This window comes from Lutra lutra, chromosome 7 (genome assembly GCF_902655055.1).
Source record: "Lutra lutra chromosome 7, mLutLut1.2, whole genome shotgun sequence".
Classification (NCBI taxonomy): Eukaryota; Metazoa; Chordata; class Mammalia; order Carnivora; family Mustelidae; genus Lutra; species Lutra lutra.
In genome coordinates this window covers 105,899,634-105,918,820 of record NC_062284.1, presented here as the reverse complement: position 1 = coordinate 105,918,820, position 19,187 = coordinate 105,899,634, and the positions used below count along the sequence as shown (strand labels likewise).

The 19,187-nt window shown below is 36.4% G+C and overlaps 1 protein-coding gene across 12 annotated transcripts in view; it reads right to left on the bottom strand.

The window, feature by feature from the left end:
- KIAA0586 (KIAA0586 ortholog) overlaps positions 1-19,187 on the bottom strand; it is a 140,305-nt gene that overhangs the window by 54,869 nt on the left and 66,249 nt on the right. For 11 of the 12 annotated variants that reach the window (XR_007128753.1, XM_047737777.1, XM_047737778.1 and 8 more), the window contains 3 exons: positions 13,105-13,239; positions 10,679-10,856; positions 1,040-1,197 (listed from right to left, as the gene is read on the bottom strand). Coding sequence is in view for 11 of the 12 variants with exons in the window: in XM_047737777.1 (XP_047593733.1) it covers positions 1,040-1,197; positions 10,679-10,856; positions 13,105-13,239 (471 nt within the window). In the remaining variant the exon portion in view is untranslated. The remainder of the gene's footprint in view (positions 1-1,039; positions 1,198-10,678; positions 10,857-13,104; positions 13,240-19,187) is intronic. The other variant, XM_047737771.1, reaches the window with a different exon arrangement.

Genomic DNA, 19,187 nt, shown 5'->3' with positions numbered 1-19,187 from the left:
TATGAATGAGTTCCTGAAAACATCTATCAGATATGCTTTGACAGGAATTTAAAAAGCTATCTCTGGATTCTTATCAATGACAGTTGACCCAGAGGCTGAACCCAGTCAATCAAGGCTCCTTACTTCCTCCCTGTCTTTGGAATATACATCCCACCTACTATTTGCATACTAGCAGATGTTCCCAGAACATAGCCTTGAGAGAGTGAAGTGTTCCAAGTGTTACTCTGGACTGAATAGCTGACTGAACCAAATGAAGGCTTCCATATAAACTTTTAAGATTCTAGTGGGCGGATACAGAGATCTATTTGTCTTACAGTTGCCCAAGACAAGCCTCATCAATAAGTTCCCTTAATTACTGAACCTGCCACCTACCACTCTGAAGTGGTCTGTCATTATTCGGTCTCTCCTTGCTCTCCATGCATAGGAAGCCAGTTCTGAATTTCACTCAGGAAACTCCTGAGGTGGCCAGTAATACCAACACCGTGTAATGCTATACAATACCATGCAATAAATACTTAGTGAATAAATGAGAATCAACAGTGAAAAATGCATTGCTATTAAACAGATACAAAACTGTTATGTTGAAGAGTAATTAATCTACTTTTTCAGTACACAAAATTACACGGGCCATTGGCCTAATTCAGTATGAAATTTCATATGCTTTCATGTTAACAACTTTTGGAAATTTTAATATAATAAATAACTCTTGAATACCTACTACAGTGAATTACTGAGCTTGATATTGCATGGGTAAACAAAGTATAAATGATAATAGCTATCTAGCTAGATGACAAGCACTTTATATATGTTATTTTTTAATCTTTAAAATAAAGATGAGGAGACTGAGGCTTAGAAAAAGGCTATGTGTTCAAGGTCACAGCTAGAATCCTAAGAGCTAAGATTTGTATCCAGGCGTGAATCAGTAAATAAAGGAAACATGACTACAAAGATTATATGCTCCATACAGTATACTATATGCTAAGACAATATTGTTCCCATTCTCATTTTAAGTAAAGTACAAGAGTTGTTAATTGGGTACCTGATGAATATCTTCAGCAGCTCCTGATAACTTAACATTATTTTCTTGTGCTGTCAGAAGTGTTGTGGGAAGTGCAGGATTAGAATTTGGCTGCAACTCCAATTCTCCCAAACTCATTGGACCATGACTAGCACACGAGTCTTCATAACCACCACCTGCTATCAAAGATATAAACAAAAAGTAAAAATTGTTTAATTTATCTTAGAAAAGGAACAATTAATTGACTAAAATTACCAATATTTCTCACTGCTGAATAAGAAGTAGCAGTGTACTTTAACCTAAATAATTTGGTACCAAGTCTTCATTGCAATCAAAACAAAGCTTGTAGAGAATACACAAAGTACCTCGGTGCAGACAAGTCTATGGACTATTCTAAGGTTCCAATCAACAAGTTGCTAATGCAGTCTACACCCAACCCCACTCTTTCACATCAACTCTGTTAAGAAATAGATCTATATCTGAAGCATTATACATAAACAAATTCTTTCAAATGAAATAATATCTTAAAGACACCATAAATATTTTCCATTCAAAGTCAGTGTATTTAAAAAAAAAAAAGTCAGTGTTAGGGGGTGCTTGGATGGCTCAGTTGGCTAAGCATCCACCTTTTGATTTCAACTCAGGTCGTAATCTCAGGGTTGGGAGATTGAGCCCCTGGTTGGGCTCCATATGGAACCTGCTTAAGATTCTCTCTCTGACCCACCTCCCACCTCTCCCTCTCTGAAAAGGGGGAGAAAAAAAAGTAAGTGTATTGACAATTTCTTAGGTACAGCAAATAAATTACCCTCCGATCTTTTATATTAATCTCTATTTTTAGGTGAGTTTTACAAAAAGCAAAACATACACCTTGAGTTTTAATTTTTACCTTTCCAGATTCAATCTGTACAAAACAATTTCTCAAAATTATTACCTATTCCATTGTTATTTAATTATCTAGCATATGATATGATTAACTTAATAATGATAATAATACTCATCACTCAGATAAACTATTGTTCCAAGCCTTGTATATTGGCTTTTTTATATTCTGATATGTCTTATTCTATTCATATGCCACTTTTCCAAGATTTTCCTAAGGCGGGCAAATGAATTAAGATAAAAGAATTAGCACAAATAATGTTAAAAGAGAAGATATTAAAAAATGTGCTGATGATATGGTTATATATCTAGAAAAATAAGAGACTCTAATGAGGAAAAAGAACTCTATTAAAATTGAGAAGAGAATTTGGTAATGTGACTGAATACTAGATAAATATCTAAAAATCATTGGTTTTTCTCTATATTATACTAGTATCCACCTAAATACAGAAAAAAAACTTTTACTATAGTGACCAAAACTTTAAAATAATTAAAAATAAGATTATTAAGCATAGAATCCATATGATGAAAATTATTACATCTTATTGACAAGAACAGAACAAGATATGAATATGATATGATATACCATAAGAATATTAATTCTTCCAATATTAATACATAACTTAATGCAATTCCAATTAGGGTGTTTTGTTTTGTTTTAGATTTTATTTATTTATTTGACAGACAGAGACCACAAATAGGCAGAGAGGCAGGCAGAGAGAGAGGGGGAAGCAGGCTCCCCACCGAGCAGAGAACCCGAAGCAGGGCTCGATCCCAGGACTCTGGGATCACAACCTGAGCCAAAAGCAGAGGCTTTAACCCACTGAACCACCCAGGTGCCCCTAGGGTGATTTTAACAGAAAAAAAAAGTTTTACAGTTTATATGGAACAAATGCCTGAGACCTGCCAACAAAAGTATGAAAAAATTTTTGAAGCGGAAACTTGCCCTATCAGATAACAGAATGTGCCATAAAGACACAATAGTCTAATGTTTGAGATCATAAAGCATTCAGATTACTTATAATAAAGAATCCAGAAAAATATTCCCACCTCTATGAGAATAATATACAAACTGGTTGATATTTTAATTCAGTAGGAAGGAAAACAGCTTATATATTAGTTGATGCTGACCCAACTAGCTATTTATGTGGAAGAAAATCATATTGGGCTACTACCTTACATCATTTGAAAAAGCTAATTCCAGATAGACTTAAATATAAATATACTAAATAATGAAAAGCTCGCAAGAAAATCTACAAGACTACAGGTATAAACTTATGTTAGGAGAAACCTAATCAAGCCATAAAAACACAAAGTATAGAAGATAGAAATAACTATATAAAAAATTCTGTTACCTATATGGCAAAGAAAGACCATAAATAATGATAATGAATTCAGTATAAATTTGGAAAAAGATGTGCAATACAGGTGATAGAAAACATCTAAAATATAGAAATAGTTATTATATGGTTTTAAGAAAAATTCAGACCCTAACAGATGGAGAAAGAAGTTAAGTAGGTAATTGACAATTGAAATAGTTATTACATGGTTTTAAGAAAAATTTAGACCCTAACAAATGGGGAAAGAACTTAAGTAGGTAATTGACAAAAGAGCAAATCCAAATGGCCAAGAAACATGTGAAGACAGAAACACATAGGCAATCAGAGACTTGTAATTTCCATAGGATTTATTGTGTAAATATATAATATAAAGGATTATATAATATAATAAAAAGTATATATATACAAAGTAAATATAATAAAAATATAATATAATAAAAAGGATTTATATGTGTAAAAACAAATGCAGGGAAGTGGGCATGATATGATTTCGACTTGTAAAATAACAGCACACACACATATCATATATATCTACCATGTATACTATACATGTGAGTGTGTCTATGGACAAAAACAGAAAGATTACATGCCAGGTTCTTAACGTGAATTAGCTGGGGTAAAGCAAAATATGGGATAGGAGAAAATGTGAGGATGAGGAACGGATGGCAGTCACTCTAAAAAATAGTCTATAATTTAATATATGATATAATCACATTTTGTTTTATGTAAGATTATATGTGGTTAATGTATGGCATAAAGAAAAAATTCATTAAAAAGACACACAGTAAATTTTGATAAAAGACCTAAATGTAAAAATCCAGAAGGTATATGATCAACTATCTCCCCAAAGCGTTCAAAGCATGTAATAGCTTTCAATCCATAGAAGACCCTATCACTGAACATATATTTACTGACTATGCCCTAGGTGATACAGACTCTGTTAGATGACAGGGATAGGACAGTGAACAAGATAAAGTCTTGTTAGATTACAAATTAGATTACAGATCAGTGTGACAAAAGCAAAATTAGGCAGGCAACGTTAGAGAACTATGCAGAGAGCATGTATGACAGATATCTAACCCAGTAATAAAGGGTCAGGTAGGAATTCCCTGAAAGCTATCATAACAATGCTAAATTTGCTCAACAACACAAATGGTGTCACTTCTAAAGCATGTTCATTGAGTGTGGGCGTCTTGTCTGTATAATATAATTTAGCTCTTTGTAACTATTATATCATTCACATCAAATTTATTATCTTAACTTGAAATCCCTAATTTTACTTCTCTAGAATCTTACTGCAATGAAAAAGCAACCTTAGACACTTAAGACTTTCAGAGAAGACTAAGTCCACCCAAAATTGCCAATGCCAGCAGCAGCTTTGGGTTTGTCAAATCTAATACATTTTTCCATTTGTAGGAAACCCAAAGGTGCCTCAAATTCAACATGCTTAAAGGCCCATTCATCCTTATTTCTTCCTAATTCTATCCCTTCTCCATAGTCCCTCTCTCTCAACTCAGTGAATGGAAATTCCATCCATCCAACCATATGGATAGGTTTTCCTTTCTTTTGCTTTTCTCATATTCAAATTAAGTCTTGTCCATTCTCCTTCTTGTCTTTCAAATCTCCCTTTTTATATTTCCTCACTCTTATATAATGTTTGACCAGCTTTACCGTAATAGCTGTCCAACTAGGCTCCTTGCCTCTAGCCTTAATCCTTTCCAATCTTTTCATCACACTGTACCTCAGATGATCATGCGAAATAAAAGACAAAGATCATCATATCAGTCATTTACTTATAATCCTTAATGGATCTGTGAATATTATAAAACATTCAGAATTGATAGAAATTCAAGACTGAATTTTTCATGGGCATAAATATAAAACAAGATGGGCATTATTTTCTGTTTGACTCACAAACGGATCCCTACCATCTCAAGAGTAAATCCAAAAACTATTTCATATATTATTCAGGATTTTCTAGGACCTAGTTTGGGCTCACTACTCCAATCTATCCTAAGCTCTAATTCATTGATAAGGTACTTATATTTCCCTGATAAAGTCTTGCTATTTTCTTTTCTTTTTCATTGTCTCACTGCATATTTGGCCCACAAGATCTCTCCTCATTTACTACACAGCAAACATTTGTTCATCTTCAAGAATCCATTTCACGTAAGCCTCCTCTCATGTACAAAGTCTTTTCTCATTCCCCTCTCCAGATACAAGTGACCTGTACCCCATTCTATACGAACATCAAAATAACTACAATTTATTGCATGTTTATGTCCTCTCATCTATTACTTCTGCTAGAGAAAAAAACTCATTATGGATAGGATCTTATGAGGTTTTATATTCCTAGCCCCCAGAATATGGTTAGAGTATAGCAAGCACTCAAAAAATATTTTCTGGGGGCGCGTGGGTGGTTCAGTGGGTTAAGCCTCTGCCTTCGGCTCAGGTCATGATCTCAGGGTCCTGGGATCGAGTCCCGCATTGGGCTCTCTGCTCAAAAGGGAGCCTGCTTCCTCCTCTCTCTCTCTCTCTCTCTCTGCCTGTCCCTCTGCCTACTTGTGATCTCTCTGTCAAAAAAATAAATTAAAAAATCTTAAAAAAAATATTTTCTGAATGAATAAGTGAATGAATGAACTGGGTGCTTATTGCACTCCACCATTAAGATTCAATTTCATATCGACTCGTGGGAAACCTCTGAGGCTTCATGTATGGGTAGAGTCCTCCCCTGCAGTCCCACAGCAATGTGTATTGTACTAATCACACAGTTCTTTCTTGTAGTTCTCCTACAGTAGTTTGTAAACTTCCTTGAGAGTAGATGCCTATCATCTCTGTATCTCAAGTGCCTAACACCATAGTAATATAATATAGTTCCAGATACATAGTAGTATCCAATAGAAGTTTTCTGAATAAATGAGAGCTATAATTGGTAGTGTATTCCAGAGTCCTCACAATTCATTCAAAAAATACCAGTTTACATATTAGGGTTCTTAAGGCAACTCTTCAAAACTAATTTTGCATCTTTTTGTTACTCAACCCAAACTGAGGGCCTCAGGATTAGGAAGAGTGGTAGGGAAATATAGGTTGCAAATAGGATACTTTCTGAAAATGAACAGAAGTGGAGATATGCAAGGTAAGAACTGATAAGCCTCAATAGGTAAAGTTATTTAAAAAACAATATAGGGATGCCTGGGTGGCTCAGTCGGTTAAATGTCCAACTCTTGATTTTGGCTCAAGTCCTGAAGTCAGGGTTGTGGGATCAACGCCGGCATCAGGCTCTGTGCGGGCATGGAGCCTGCTTAATTAGATTCTCTCTCTCCCTCTGCCCGCTCCACCTCTCTTTCTCTAATTAAAAATATATATGTACATATATAAGGCATGAGATTAGTCACCAGCAGAAATAATGATACATGGTATTCATTCTTCTATAGTAACCACTATGTGCCAAAATACTTAAAACAAGAGGAACAAGTTAGTTCTCTACAGGCATAGTCCTTCTAGGCAGCTGTGGATAGTCTGTTTCTATTGAATCCCTATAAAAAGGTATTTTTACATACTCTAGTCATTATTAAAGAGTACACCACTTACCATGTGGTAAGCACTGTGCTGACTACTTTATATGCATTGTCATTTACTATTCCTAATAACCATAAAGGGTGGACACTATTTGTGATAACCAGCCTCCAAGATGGTGTCCTGAATCCTGTCTCCTGGGGTTCATACCTTTCAGTCATCCCCTACTATATCTTATTCCAGGATTGCTCTGTGTTATTGCTAGAATGTGGAAGGAAAGATGGCATGTCACTTCTGAGATTAGGTTATGAAAGACTTTGTGGTTTCCATCTTGATTGCTTACTTTCTCTCAGATCATCTTTGTGGGAGGCCAGCTGCTAGGTCATGAGCAGTGGAACTGGGGCCTCCTGCCAGCAGCCATGTGAGTGAGCTTGGAAAAAAGATCCTCCAACCCTAGTAGAAGGCTTCGGATGACATCAGCCTCAGAAAACAACTCGATGGTAACTTCATGGGAGATTCTGAAAATTACCTAGCTAAGCTGCTACCAGATTCATGACTTTCAGAATTGTGTGAGAATATAAATGTTTCTGTCTTTGGCTGCTAAATTGTGGGGTAATTTGTTAAATAGCAATAGACAATGAATACACTAATATTATCCCCACTTGATAGATGAAGAAACTTGGGCTCAAAAATATATATTTTTAATTTTACTTTTTTTATTATTTGGAAACTTCTAAGGCAGACATTCTTCCTAATACTAAATTTAAAAGAGAGCCTCAGTTAACAAATGGAACACACAACCCATAAATAAAATGAATGAGTAGGGTTTTTTTTTTAATGAAATAAGAACTGTAGTTTCAACATCTAAACCACTGTCAAAAATATTTTTAATCTGCAAAATGCACAATTGCAACAGCTTTCAACTACAGCTAATTCACAGTGCAGTATAACTGAAACACACTGGGGGGCCCATAATAAATTCTGAACATTTCCTTATTTGGTTTTTGTAAATGAAGCAGATGAATTCTATTCCCAAGCATACAGGAAGCAGACAAATGAATTAACTCAAAAGGTCATTGACAGATTGCTTCATAAAACGTTGCTGTTTTGAAAAGAATTGTGATCCATTCATTCACTTCATTATAGATATCTAAGACAAACCACACTGTAGTTTACCAATATATTCTCCTTATATCAATCTAACAAAATACAGTCCCAACAAAATTACTGGGCTCAAAGATAGTAAGTTACTTGCCTCAAAGTACACAGAGCTGGAACTCAAACTGATATCTGAAACTCCAAAAGCCCAAATTCTTAGCCACACTCTGCTAAATTGCCTCATCTATATGCTCGATCTTATATTATGCCACGTAACTTACTGTTCTTCCCTATTAAACAAATACCTGCAGTGTACCTACTATTATAAGCCCATTGTATGGTAGATAATACGCTAGGTGCTAACCAGAGGAATAAGCAGGGACTAACTAGGATATATCCTCATGTATTTTATTCTATAATAATTTAACAAGTACCTAGTTTTTCTCAAGTACCTAGCAGCTCTCAAGTGATCTGTGAGAGCCACCTAGTGTCAATTCTGTTTAACTGCAATTTGCAGATAGCGAGATACAAATACAACAAGCAAAGGAGAGGGGGAAGAGGAGCAAATCAAGAAACACACTCGTAACACACTCATAACTACAAAGAACTGATGGCTGCCAAAGGGAAGGTGGGGAGGGTGGTAATGAAACAGGTGATGGGGATTAAGGAGAGTGCTTTTTTTTAATTAATTTTATTAACAAAAAATGTATTATTAGCCCCAGAGGTACGGGTAAGGAGTGCACTTGTGATGAGCACCCCTGATATATGGAAGTACTGAATCACTATATTGTACATCTAAAACTAATATTTCATTGTATGTTAACTAACTGGATTTAAATAAAAACTTCAAAAAGTCACATTTTATGCCATCTTAAATACTACTCATTTAGGGGTGCTTGGGTGGCTCAGTCAGTTAAATGTCTGCCTTCGGTTCAGTTCATGATCCCAGGGTCCTGGGATCGAGTTTCACATCGGACTCCCTGCTCAGCTGAGAGCATGCTTCTCCCTCTCCCTCTGTTGCTCCCGCCGCTTGTGCTCACTCTCTCTCTCAAATGAATAAAATCTTTTTAAAAAATCCTATTCGTTTAAAAGAATGTAAAACATTTAATGCCCTCACTATGTGCACAAAATGAGAAATAACTCCAATCTTACTTTATATTTATTCTCCTGGAAAATTTAGTCTTGAATTTCTCTCAATTCTGAATGATACAAGGTGTTCACTCAATATAAAATGGAGATTTTAAATACTCTATACCAATGTTTTTCTAACTTTATGCATTTCCTTTTCTGATCCTTGGAAAATCTGCAAACCTCCGGAAGTTCTTTTCACTTAAGAGAATGCAGCCATGGGCATGGAAAAATCAGCAAATGAGAATACATTTGCTCCCTATGAATTTGCTGATTCCATATTTGCAAATTCACCTACTCAATAAAATTTACTTCTAATCCCAAAATCAACAGTTGCAGTGATTTTGTGATCATTCACAGACATGGGTAGACTAAAAAAACTTGCATCACCCATTTACTAGCTGAGGCTGAACCAAGGTGATGCTCTGTTTTCTTATTTCAGCTCTTATACTGTAAACAAGGGTCCCTTTTGCTGTCTATTTACCGTCTGTTCACATCTTTGTGCTTTTTGTTGGAGATCTGTGGTTTCAAGTGGCCCCACTCAGACTGCTGAAGTGCCATCTGGTGTCTTAAGTGCACAAAGCTGTGACAGGCCTTAGAGAGAAAATACATGGATTCCAGAAGCTTTGTTCAGGCCCGAGCTACAGTGTTGCGGACCCTGAGCTCAATGTCAATGCACCAACAATATATATTACAATAAATTTCTTTAAAAAGAAACACACATTAACACAGTTACATATTGATCAGTTGACAAAGATGTTATGATCAGAAGCTTGCAGGAATCTAGGCTGTATTTTCCCCAAGGAGCAATGGGTCAGTATTTACTAATTCAGTGTTTCTGATGACTCCACAGATAGCACAGATAATGAGAATCAACTGTATATGCTAGTGATCAGTATTCTCTCTTCTATTCTTTTTTTTTTTTTAAGATTATTTACTTATTTATTTATCTGACAGAGAGAGATCACAAGTAGGCAGAGAGGCAGGCAGAGAGAGGGAAGCAGCCTCCCTGCTGAGCAGAGAGCCCAATGTGGGGCTTGATCCCAGGGCCCTGGGAGCATGACCTGAGCCGAAGGCAGAGGCTTTAACCCACTGAGCCACCCAGGCACCCCTCTCTCTTATATTTTTATTTCCAAAGTGTTACAGCAGAAAGTCTGGCTAATGAGGTTCTAAACTAGTCATGAATACACTGAGCATTGTGTCAGAAATCCATACAGTGTAAAGAATGAATTTCTAGAGGATTATCTAATTTAACCTTGTCCTAAACAAGATATGTTCTGTCACAGTTTGGTGTTCTAAATTATATTTTTTCTAATATATAGTAAAATAAAATAAAATAAATAAATACATCACTATTAAAAAATTTTAAGTATATGTATGCCTATTACCAAAATTATCCCATGCACCAAGCAGAGGCTCACGTACTAACAGTGATACCTGAATCACATCTGGGAAAATATATAGACCACAAAAAAAAAAGTCATTACTAAACTTTTCAATAATGAAGACCCTTTTTAATAAAGAAATTTTGCCCCTACCTGAAAATAGCAATTTTCTTAATTCAGATTAGGATCACTATCACAATTATAACACAAAACAGAATATAGCATTCAGCCTGGAAACAGTACAAAGGAAGTGTGATGGGATTCAAGTACATTCTAATAAATGCTACATCAAGAAGCAATATTTTGGTGTATACCTGCAACTGTGTCAAATTGCTGAGATAATGGCTGAGGAGCATATTTTTTATCCAAAAACTCTGCATTAGTGGCAGGTGACTGCATAGAGACAGACTGTCCCAGTAAGATGTTCTCTGCTGCTGCTGTCAGCCTGGGCCTTTGTCCTTCACTAAGTTCACCTGCACTGTTTTCCAAGTCCTATAAAAGGTAGCAACAATTGTTAAAAACACCATATTAAAATCAAGTCAAAAGAGCAAAAATTTGTCAAATACCATGAACCAAAGTACTTGACTGCTTGAAAGGTATTTTAGGAAGTGCTAATTATCACACACACACACACACACACACACACACACACACACTCTACTGAAAGACAGGCTTAAAAAGTTAGTTCTATCAGGCATCTAGCAATAGGCTTTGTTGCCAATATCTCATTTTTTATGAAATTAAATAAGCATTATCTTGCTTTTCAAACTCCAAATTAGATAGCAAAACACCTAAGAAAAATTTTATGATTTAAACTAAATAATGGCACACATTGCATATTGTTCATACAGCTTCAAATTAAAATAACAGAAAACTTATTTTTCATTCTTCATTAACGAAAACTGCCTGAACTTGTTAGGGTGAATCTTACAGTTAAGTGACATAAACATTACCCTTATCCTGATAATTACATTTTTTATAAGTAGCTAAGTTGAAGAAGACTACTTTCATCATATTAATAAAGTTCTTCCCTCTCAGAAAGTACACAAGTACAAATACATTTATCAAATATATAAAATAAATTTAGGGTGCCTGGGTGGCTCAGTTGTTAAGTGTCTGCCTTCAACTCAGGTCATGATCCCAGGGTCCTGGGATCAAGTCCTGCATGGGGTTCCCTGCTCAGCGGGAAACCTGCTTCTCCGTCTTCCACTCCCCCTGCTTGTGCTCCCTCTTGCACTGTGTCTCTCTCTGTCAAATAAATAAAATCTTTAAAATATATACACATATATATAAAAAATAAATTTTACAACTAAAAGAATTAAGATTTCTATTTTCTTTCTGTATTAAAAATTATGTATGTGATCACTACCACGTTTTGTGACTTAGAAATATTCTACGAGTTTACTTACTAAGAACCAAATAAAAATTCTAGTATCTGAAAGCTCTGTTTCTCATTGAAACAGGATTTAATTTCAACCAAGTGTTTTTCTAGAATATATGAAGAAATCACTGCTGAAACATCTTCGATGTTAACAATAAAATTAACTATGGCTCTGTTAACTATAAAGTAAAATCTAACTTCTTAGCTCAACATTCAAGATTTTCTATAATTTTCCCAAATTCTTGTGTATTTCTATCTCTTCTAAGGCCCTAATGTGACTTTTGTTTAGGAACATCAATTACCTCAACAACCTCTAAATAGAAAAGGATTGTTTTGCAATTAATATAAAACCTTTGGAGACCCTTTGGCAAAATTTAGAACAATGGCAGATACACTTTCCCTAGAAATTAATTAGGACTATTTCACAGTGCCTCTCTTATTCTGCCACTACCATATAAAATGTTGGGCAATAAACAGTACCTTCTCTATTATGAATCAATTTTCTAGGGTGCTTGTAATTGCTGAGCTATTTAACACCTTAATACTCTAGGACTCTACTAAAGCCTTAGCTTGCCTACTCACAAAATGCTCTCATACTCATAAGTATCATAGATCCTGTCAACAACCCAGACTGCAGACACTGGTGCCCCAGACTAAGAGTAACGTCAGGGAGCGCAAAAGCCCATCTAGGATGAAAAGGTGCAGCTGAAACCGAATCAGGATTCATTCCCTCCCCTCTTTCCCTCCAAACACCAGGACTGGATTATAAAACCTCCAAATTCCTTCCTAAGTATCATACCTTTTGACCTCCTTGCCCAGAATATCTTAATAGCCTCACAGTGCCCAAGCCTTTCCATGGCTTAAACGGTTCTTTATGATCATCTGGTTCAACCAACTTCTCCAGACTTTTCTCTTTATCCAAAGTGCTTGTCACACTGAGTTATTCAACACTTTCTAAATATTTTGATCCATTATTAACTGTAGAGTAATTGTTAGGCCCTTTTCTCCCTACAGGACTGTGAGTGTCCTAAGGGTAGGGTTCTGTCTCCTTCATCTTTGTACGTTTTTCAAGACTGGTTCTGGCACATAGTAGATATTCAGTAAATGGCTGAAGAAAGAGGGAATGACTGATCCTCACAAATCATCTAAAAGGGTTTCCGTTTTTTCAACCGTAGAACAGGAGGGCTGGAGCAGATTGCCTAACTCTAGAGCTCTGATGTCAGGTTAAAGTTACTATAAAGTTGACCCCTGAATAAGTTGAAGAATTAGCGTGCTTTCACTATAAGTAGGAATATTTTTGTTATTTTTCCTGTATTTAGACCAAACCAAAAGAAAACAAAAATTATTAAGGTTAAGTACCTCTGAATGATAGACTGCTTGCTGTGAAACCAAGGAGTCCTGGTTTTGTTTAGCAAGAAGAGAAAGAATTGCATTTGCATGAATTTTTTTATGGGGCATCCTAATCACTTGTCCTTCGCTGGGAGGATCATCTTCCTGAATGAAATATAAAGACAGTTAATATAACAAAAAATCCTATGAAACACTTGCATTTTTCTTGATTTATGATTAATGAAATGTAGCAGCCATCATGAAAATGGTCATATTAGCACTTTATGGAAAGAAGGTAGACTCTATTTTCATCTAGTTCTCATTTTCATTTGACTATACTAACAAGTCTTTAGTATGCCTCAAATAGAAACAACAATATAAAATAATTTGGTTACACTTCAACTGGACATTTAGTATAATATACATGCAAATTGGACCCTCGCTCTGAAGTGACTGAGTTATCATGATTCATAAATGTTTTATGTAGGGCCGTCAAGTTTTTGGCTTACACAGTTTCCTGCTTCATATTTATGCAGCACCCAAAGCAACATCTTGGTGTGGTGATGGGGGCAGAGCACTGGAGGGATGCCGAAACCTGGACCACAGGCAAAAACGAAAAACTACAGAAATATGTTAAGGCACCTATAGACCTCTGATTATCCCTTTGCCTGTGGGCTGACCTTTGGTACTTGGCTAGGGAGCAGGTACTGCAGCCCTCCCCGGAGGACCCAAACTAGGCTTCCTGGCACCTCAAATAAGACCTGTCCCAAAGATTCAGGACAGTATGGGGCTCAGAGTCAGAGAAACTAGATTCCCTTGTAAATCCAATAATTTTTTTTAAAAGATTTTATTTATTTATTTGACAGAAAAAGAGAGATCACAAGTAGGCCTCTTTAGGCAGAGAGAGAGGTGGGAAGCAGTCTTCCCACTGAGCAGAGAGCCCTATGCTGGGCTCGATCCCAGGATCCTGAGATCATGACCTGAGCCGAAGGCAGCGGCTTAACCTACTGAGCCACCCAGGCACCCTGTAAATCCAACTATTAACAAGATTTTTAACCCCAGCAGTAGTACTTTTTACTTAACATTTTACTAGTAATGAAATAAAGTTTATTAATTCCAGATTACTGTCAGTCTTTATCCCCCAGCTGTATATAGATAAATGTCTGTTAGTGACATGACTTAGGTTGTTCTTGGATTTTTAGGATTATACTTCTGCACTTGACTTCATTTTGAATTTGTACCATATCTGGGGCACCTGCGTAGCTCAGTTAGTTAAGCCTCTGCCTTCAGCTCAGGTTGAGATCCCAGCATCCTGGGATCAGCACGGAGTCTGCTTCTCCCTCTCCCTCTGTTGCTCTCCCCACCCCACACCCTCACTCTTGCTCTCTCCCTCTCTCTCAAATGAATAAATAAAATCTTTTTAAAAATGAATTTGTAGGGGTGCCTGGGTGGCTCAGTGGATTAAGCCTCTGCCTTCGGCTCAGGTCATGATCTCAGGGTCCTGGGATCGAGTCCCGCATCGGGCTCTCTGCTCAGCGGAGAGCCTGCTTCCTCCTCTCTCTCTCTGCCTGCCTCTCTGCCTTTTTGTGATCTCTCTCCTCAAATAAATAAATAAAATCTTTTAAAAAAATGAATTTGTAACTTATTTGATTTAGGCTTACCAAAAACATTAAGAGTTCAGTTTCAAATGAAGAAAAAAAAAAAAGATGTTATCATTTAGTCCCATTTGGGTTTAGCTATTATTTTAAACAAACTTACAAACAAACTTAGTATAAACTTAAACATGTCTGGTCCATGATAAAGTTCTAAGGATGGGTAAAAATACCATAATGACATATTAAGTAAACCAAATGTTAGTTTAATGCTTCTCTGAAAATAAAGACATCTCATTTTTGCCTTCCCCACATATTATTTAATAAAAGTGATTTTCGGGGCACTTGGGTGGCTCAGTGGGTTAAAGCCTCTGCCTTCGGCTCGGATCGTGATCCCAGGGTCCTGGGATCAAGCCCTACGTCGGGCTCTCTGCTCCGCAGGAAGCACGCTTTCTCCTCTCTCTCTGCCTGCTTGTGATCTCTGTCTGTCAAATAAATAGATAAAATCTTTAAAAAATAAAAAATAGAAAAGAATAATAAAAGTGATTTTCACTCTCTTCATAATGGACTCAATTACTTGCAATAGATAATTACTGTGAGACAAGTAATTGTACCATTAAAATCTTACCAAAAAATCTCCTTAATGCATTATTTTACACCCCTGTACATAATGAAGCAAATTGTTTTTAACAAATTTTGTTACTTGGATATATTAACTTCCAGATTCAGCATCATTATACGATTAACGATATCCTTATTATAGATCCTATTAAGTGTCCTTAATAACATAAAGATGCTACCTCGCCTCCAAAGCTGCTTACGGACTTGGGAAATCTCCAGCACACACAGCCAGCCCCTGTAACTTAAGCTTTAGGATTCAGATAGCCCCAATTAGAACTCAAAATATACAGTTAATAGCTTAAAATGAAAAGTAAAGGTATCACATATCTATGTAAAAAGAGTTGTATATCTGTCACTGAATAGTTATGTGACATGGACAAGCTATTGAACCTCACTCAACTTCATCTGTAAAATGAGATGTCACATATAACAAAGGACATACATGAGAACACTGGGAACTTTTTCAAAATATACAGGTCTAGGCTTCTAACTGGCCACACATGCACACCATATAACTCTCATGACCTACCAAATCCACCTATCAGAAGCTGGAACCAGCATGCTTATTTTTTAAAACCTCCCCCAATGAATTTAATATAAAGTCCTAGTTTACATCACTTCAAGTGGTTGTTTCACAGGAACTTCTGGCATTATGATTACAAAGGGACAGAAGAACATGACTTTTCAAAAGTACACCAATCTCTCTTGTTTTCATCATGATCATGTATAATGGAAAGATACTAATGCCACCAGACTTTACTTTCAGATTTACCAAGCTCTTTGAAACTACTAAAACATGGACAAAGTATATGAAAATTTACATTTCAAGACATGGGACATCAGGTAACAAGACAGTGGGTCCCTGAGAGATGGAAACGAATCAGGAGAGCCCTGTGACTGCTCCAGATCACTGCCTGTGGGAGTTTCCAGGCTCCCAGAAAAGTGAAAGCTGAAGGGAGAAAGGGAGAGAACTCTGGAGATCTGCAGAGGGTCCACTTTGAGCACTGAATACTGATCAGCACATGCATGTGAGGTAACCACGTGAGGCTAAACTAAAGACTAGCTCCAACAAGTGCCCAGGGTGTGTACACAGGCTAGAGTAATAGCTGTTCCTACCAAGCGGGCTGGAAAACCACATTTAATGAGGCATTGGCTAGAGTGCCTACAAGGGTCTTGCCTCCACAGCAGGGAACGAATAGCCTTAGAGTGAGTACTGCTCTGGTCTTGCCTCATTAATCTTTAAAGCAAGACTCAAAAGGGTAAAACTGTCTTTAGGCAATTTAACCATATGCCTGAGGAAAGCCCAAAACTCTTTGCAGATTCCTGTAATTCCTATAAAATATAATTCCTATAAAACACAGATGCAAAAGCCAACACAAAATTTTAGATCAAATTAAACAGCTTTTCTTTAAAAGTTTACCATATACCTACCACATATCTATCCATTCCACTCCTAGGTATTTGCCCAAGAGAAATGAAAGCATACATCCATATAAAACTTGTACATAAATGTTCATAGTTGCTTTATTTGTGATAGCCAAAACTGGAATCAACCTAAATGTCCACTGACAGGTGAACAGACAAATTGTGGTACATCCATACAACACATTACTACACAGCAATAAAAAGGAACTAACTATGATACACACTACAACACAGATGAATCTCAAAATAACTGTTCTGAGTTCAAGCAACCAGAAAAAAAGAATATATACCATAGGATTTCATTTCTGTTATTTGGGAAATGCAAATGAATTATAGCTACAGAAAGCAGACCAGTAGCATGGTAGACATGTGGGGGGATAAGAGGACTGATAAGAGATGAGAAGAACAAATTACAAAAGGGCATGAGGAAATTTTAGGAAGTGATGGATGGTAATATGTTCATTATCTTGACTGCAGTAATGGCTTTACAGATATATACATATGTCAAAAATTATCAAACTTTTTTAAAAAGAGCAAAAATAACAGCAATGCTTAGCAAAAGCTATAGATAAAGGTAGATGAGAGTTGAGTACAACTGCCTTCCCTTCCTTGGGTGGTTAAAAATATAAAAAAGGGGTGTCTGGGTGGCTCAGCTGGTTAAGCATCTGCCTTCAACTCAGGTCATGATCCCAGGGTCCTGGGTTCGAGCCCCATGTTCTCTCTTCCTCTGCCTACTGCTCCCTCTGCTTATGCTCTCTCTCTGTCAGTAAATAAATAAATTAAATCTTTAAAAAAAAAATATATATATATATATAGGGTGCCTGGGTGGCTCAGTGGGTTAAAGCCTCTGCCTTCTGCTTAGGTCATGATCCCAGGGTCCTGGAATCAAGCTCCACATCGGGCTCTCTGCTCAGCAGGGAGCCTGCTTCCCCTCCTCTCTCTCTGCCTGCCTCTCTGCCTACTTGTGATCTCTGTCAAATAAATAAATAAAATCTTTAAAATATATATATATTTAAAAATTGCTATTCCTTAGTAATATTTCAGAAGAAAATTCCTACTATCATTTCTGTATTATAGTTACATGTGGATATGTAATAATTGATATTACATATATTATAATACTAATTGATATTACACATATTGCAATAATTGTAATTATATATATAAACACACACATATATGTAAGTAAATTATACATATTTAAAATATATATACATATTTAAAATATATACCTACTTTATTTTTTTTATTTTTTCTTTTTTTTTAATTAAAAAAAATTTTTTTATAAACATATAATGTATTATTAACCCCAGGGGCACAGGTCTGTGAATCGCCAGGTTTACACACTTCACAGCACTCACCATAGCACACACCCTCCCCAATGTCCATAACCCCACCACCCTCTCCCTACCCCCCACCCCCAGCCACTCTCAGTTTGTTTTGTGACATTAAGAGTCTCTTATGGTTTGTCTCCCTCCCGATCCCATCTTGTTTCATTTATTCTTTTCCTACCCCCCCAAACCCTCCACGTTGCATCTCCACTTCTTCATATTAGGGAGCTCATATGATAGTTGTCTTTCTCCGACTGACTTATTTCGCTAAGCATAATACCCTCTAGTTCCATCCATGTTGTCACAAATGGCAAGATTTCATTTCTTTGGATGGCTGCATAGTATTCCACTGTAAAATATATACCTATTTTAAATATATATATATATATATATTTTTTTTTTTTTTAAATAGGCTCCATACCCAGCATGGAGCCCAATGCAGGGCTTGAACTAATGATCCTAAGATCAAGACCTAAGCTGAGATCAAGAGTTAGCCGCTTAACCAACTGAGCCACCCAGGTACCCCTGAAATAATATAAGTACTTTCTTAAAGATTTATTTATATATGTGAGAGAGAGAGAATCTGTGAGAGAGTGGGAGGGGGAGGGACAGAGGAAGAGAGAGGGAGTAAGGGAAAGAGAGAGAGACAAAGAGAGAAAGGGAATATCCTCAAGCAGGCTCCCCATTGAACATACAGCCCAATGCAGGCCTCCATCCCAGGACCCAGAGATCATGACCTGAGCCAAAATCAAGAGTCAGGCACTTAACCAACTGAACCACCCAGGAGCCCCCATAATCATGTTTTTAAATGGCAACTTCCACAGAGCTAGGTAATAACTAGGAAGTACTGGTACTACTATGTCCTATTTCAGTTTCTTTTTCTTATGCCAAAGAATTCAATTATTTTTAGCACAAAGAATTATAATCCTAATTAGGGAAAAATAACATATATCATAAGAGAGCAGGTTAAACAGATAAAGCCCTGTTTGAAATATTATAAAGGCACTATACCATATGACAATTTGGGCTTGATTTTCATTACTTAATTACATTAACTATATATTTTTCAACTACTGGAGACACAGAGGTTAATAATTTTCATTCTCATAATTATGAGAATGAAACATACAAAAATGATAATGAA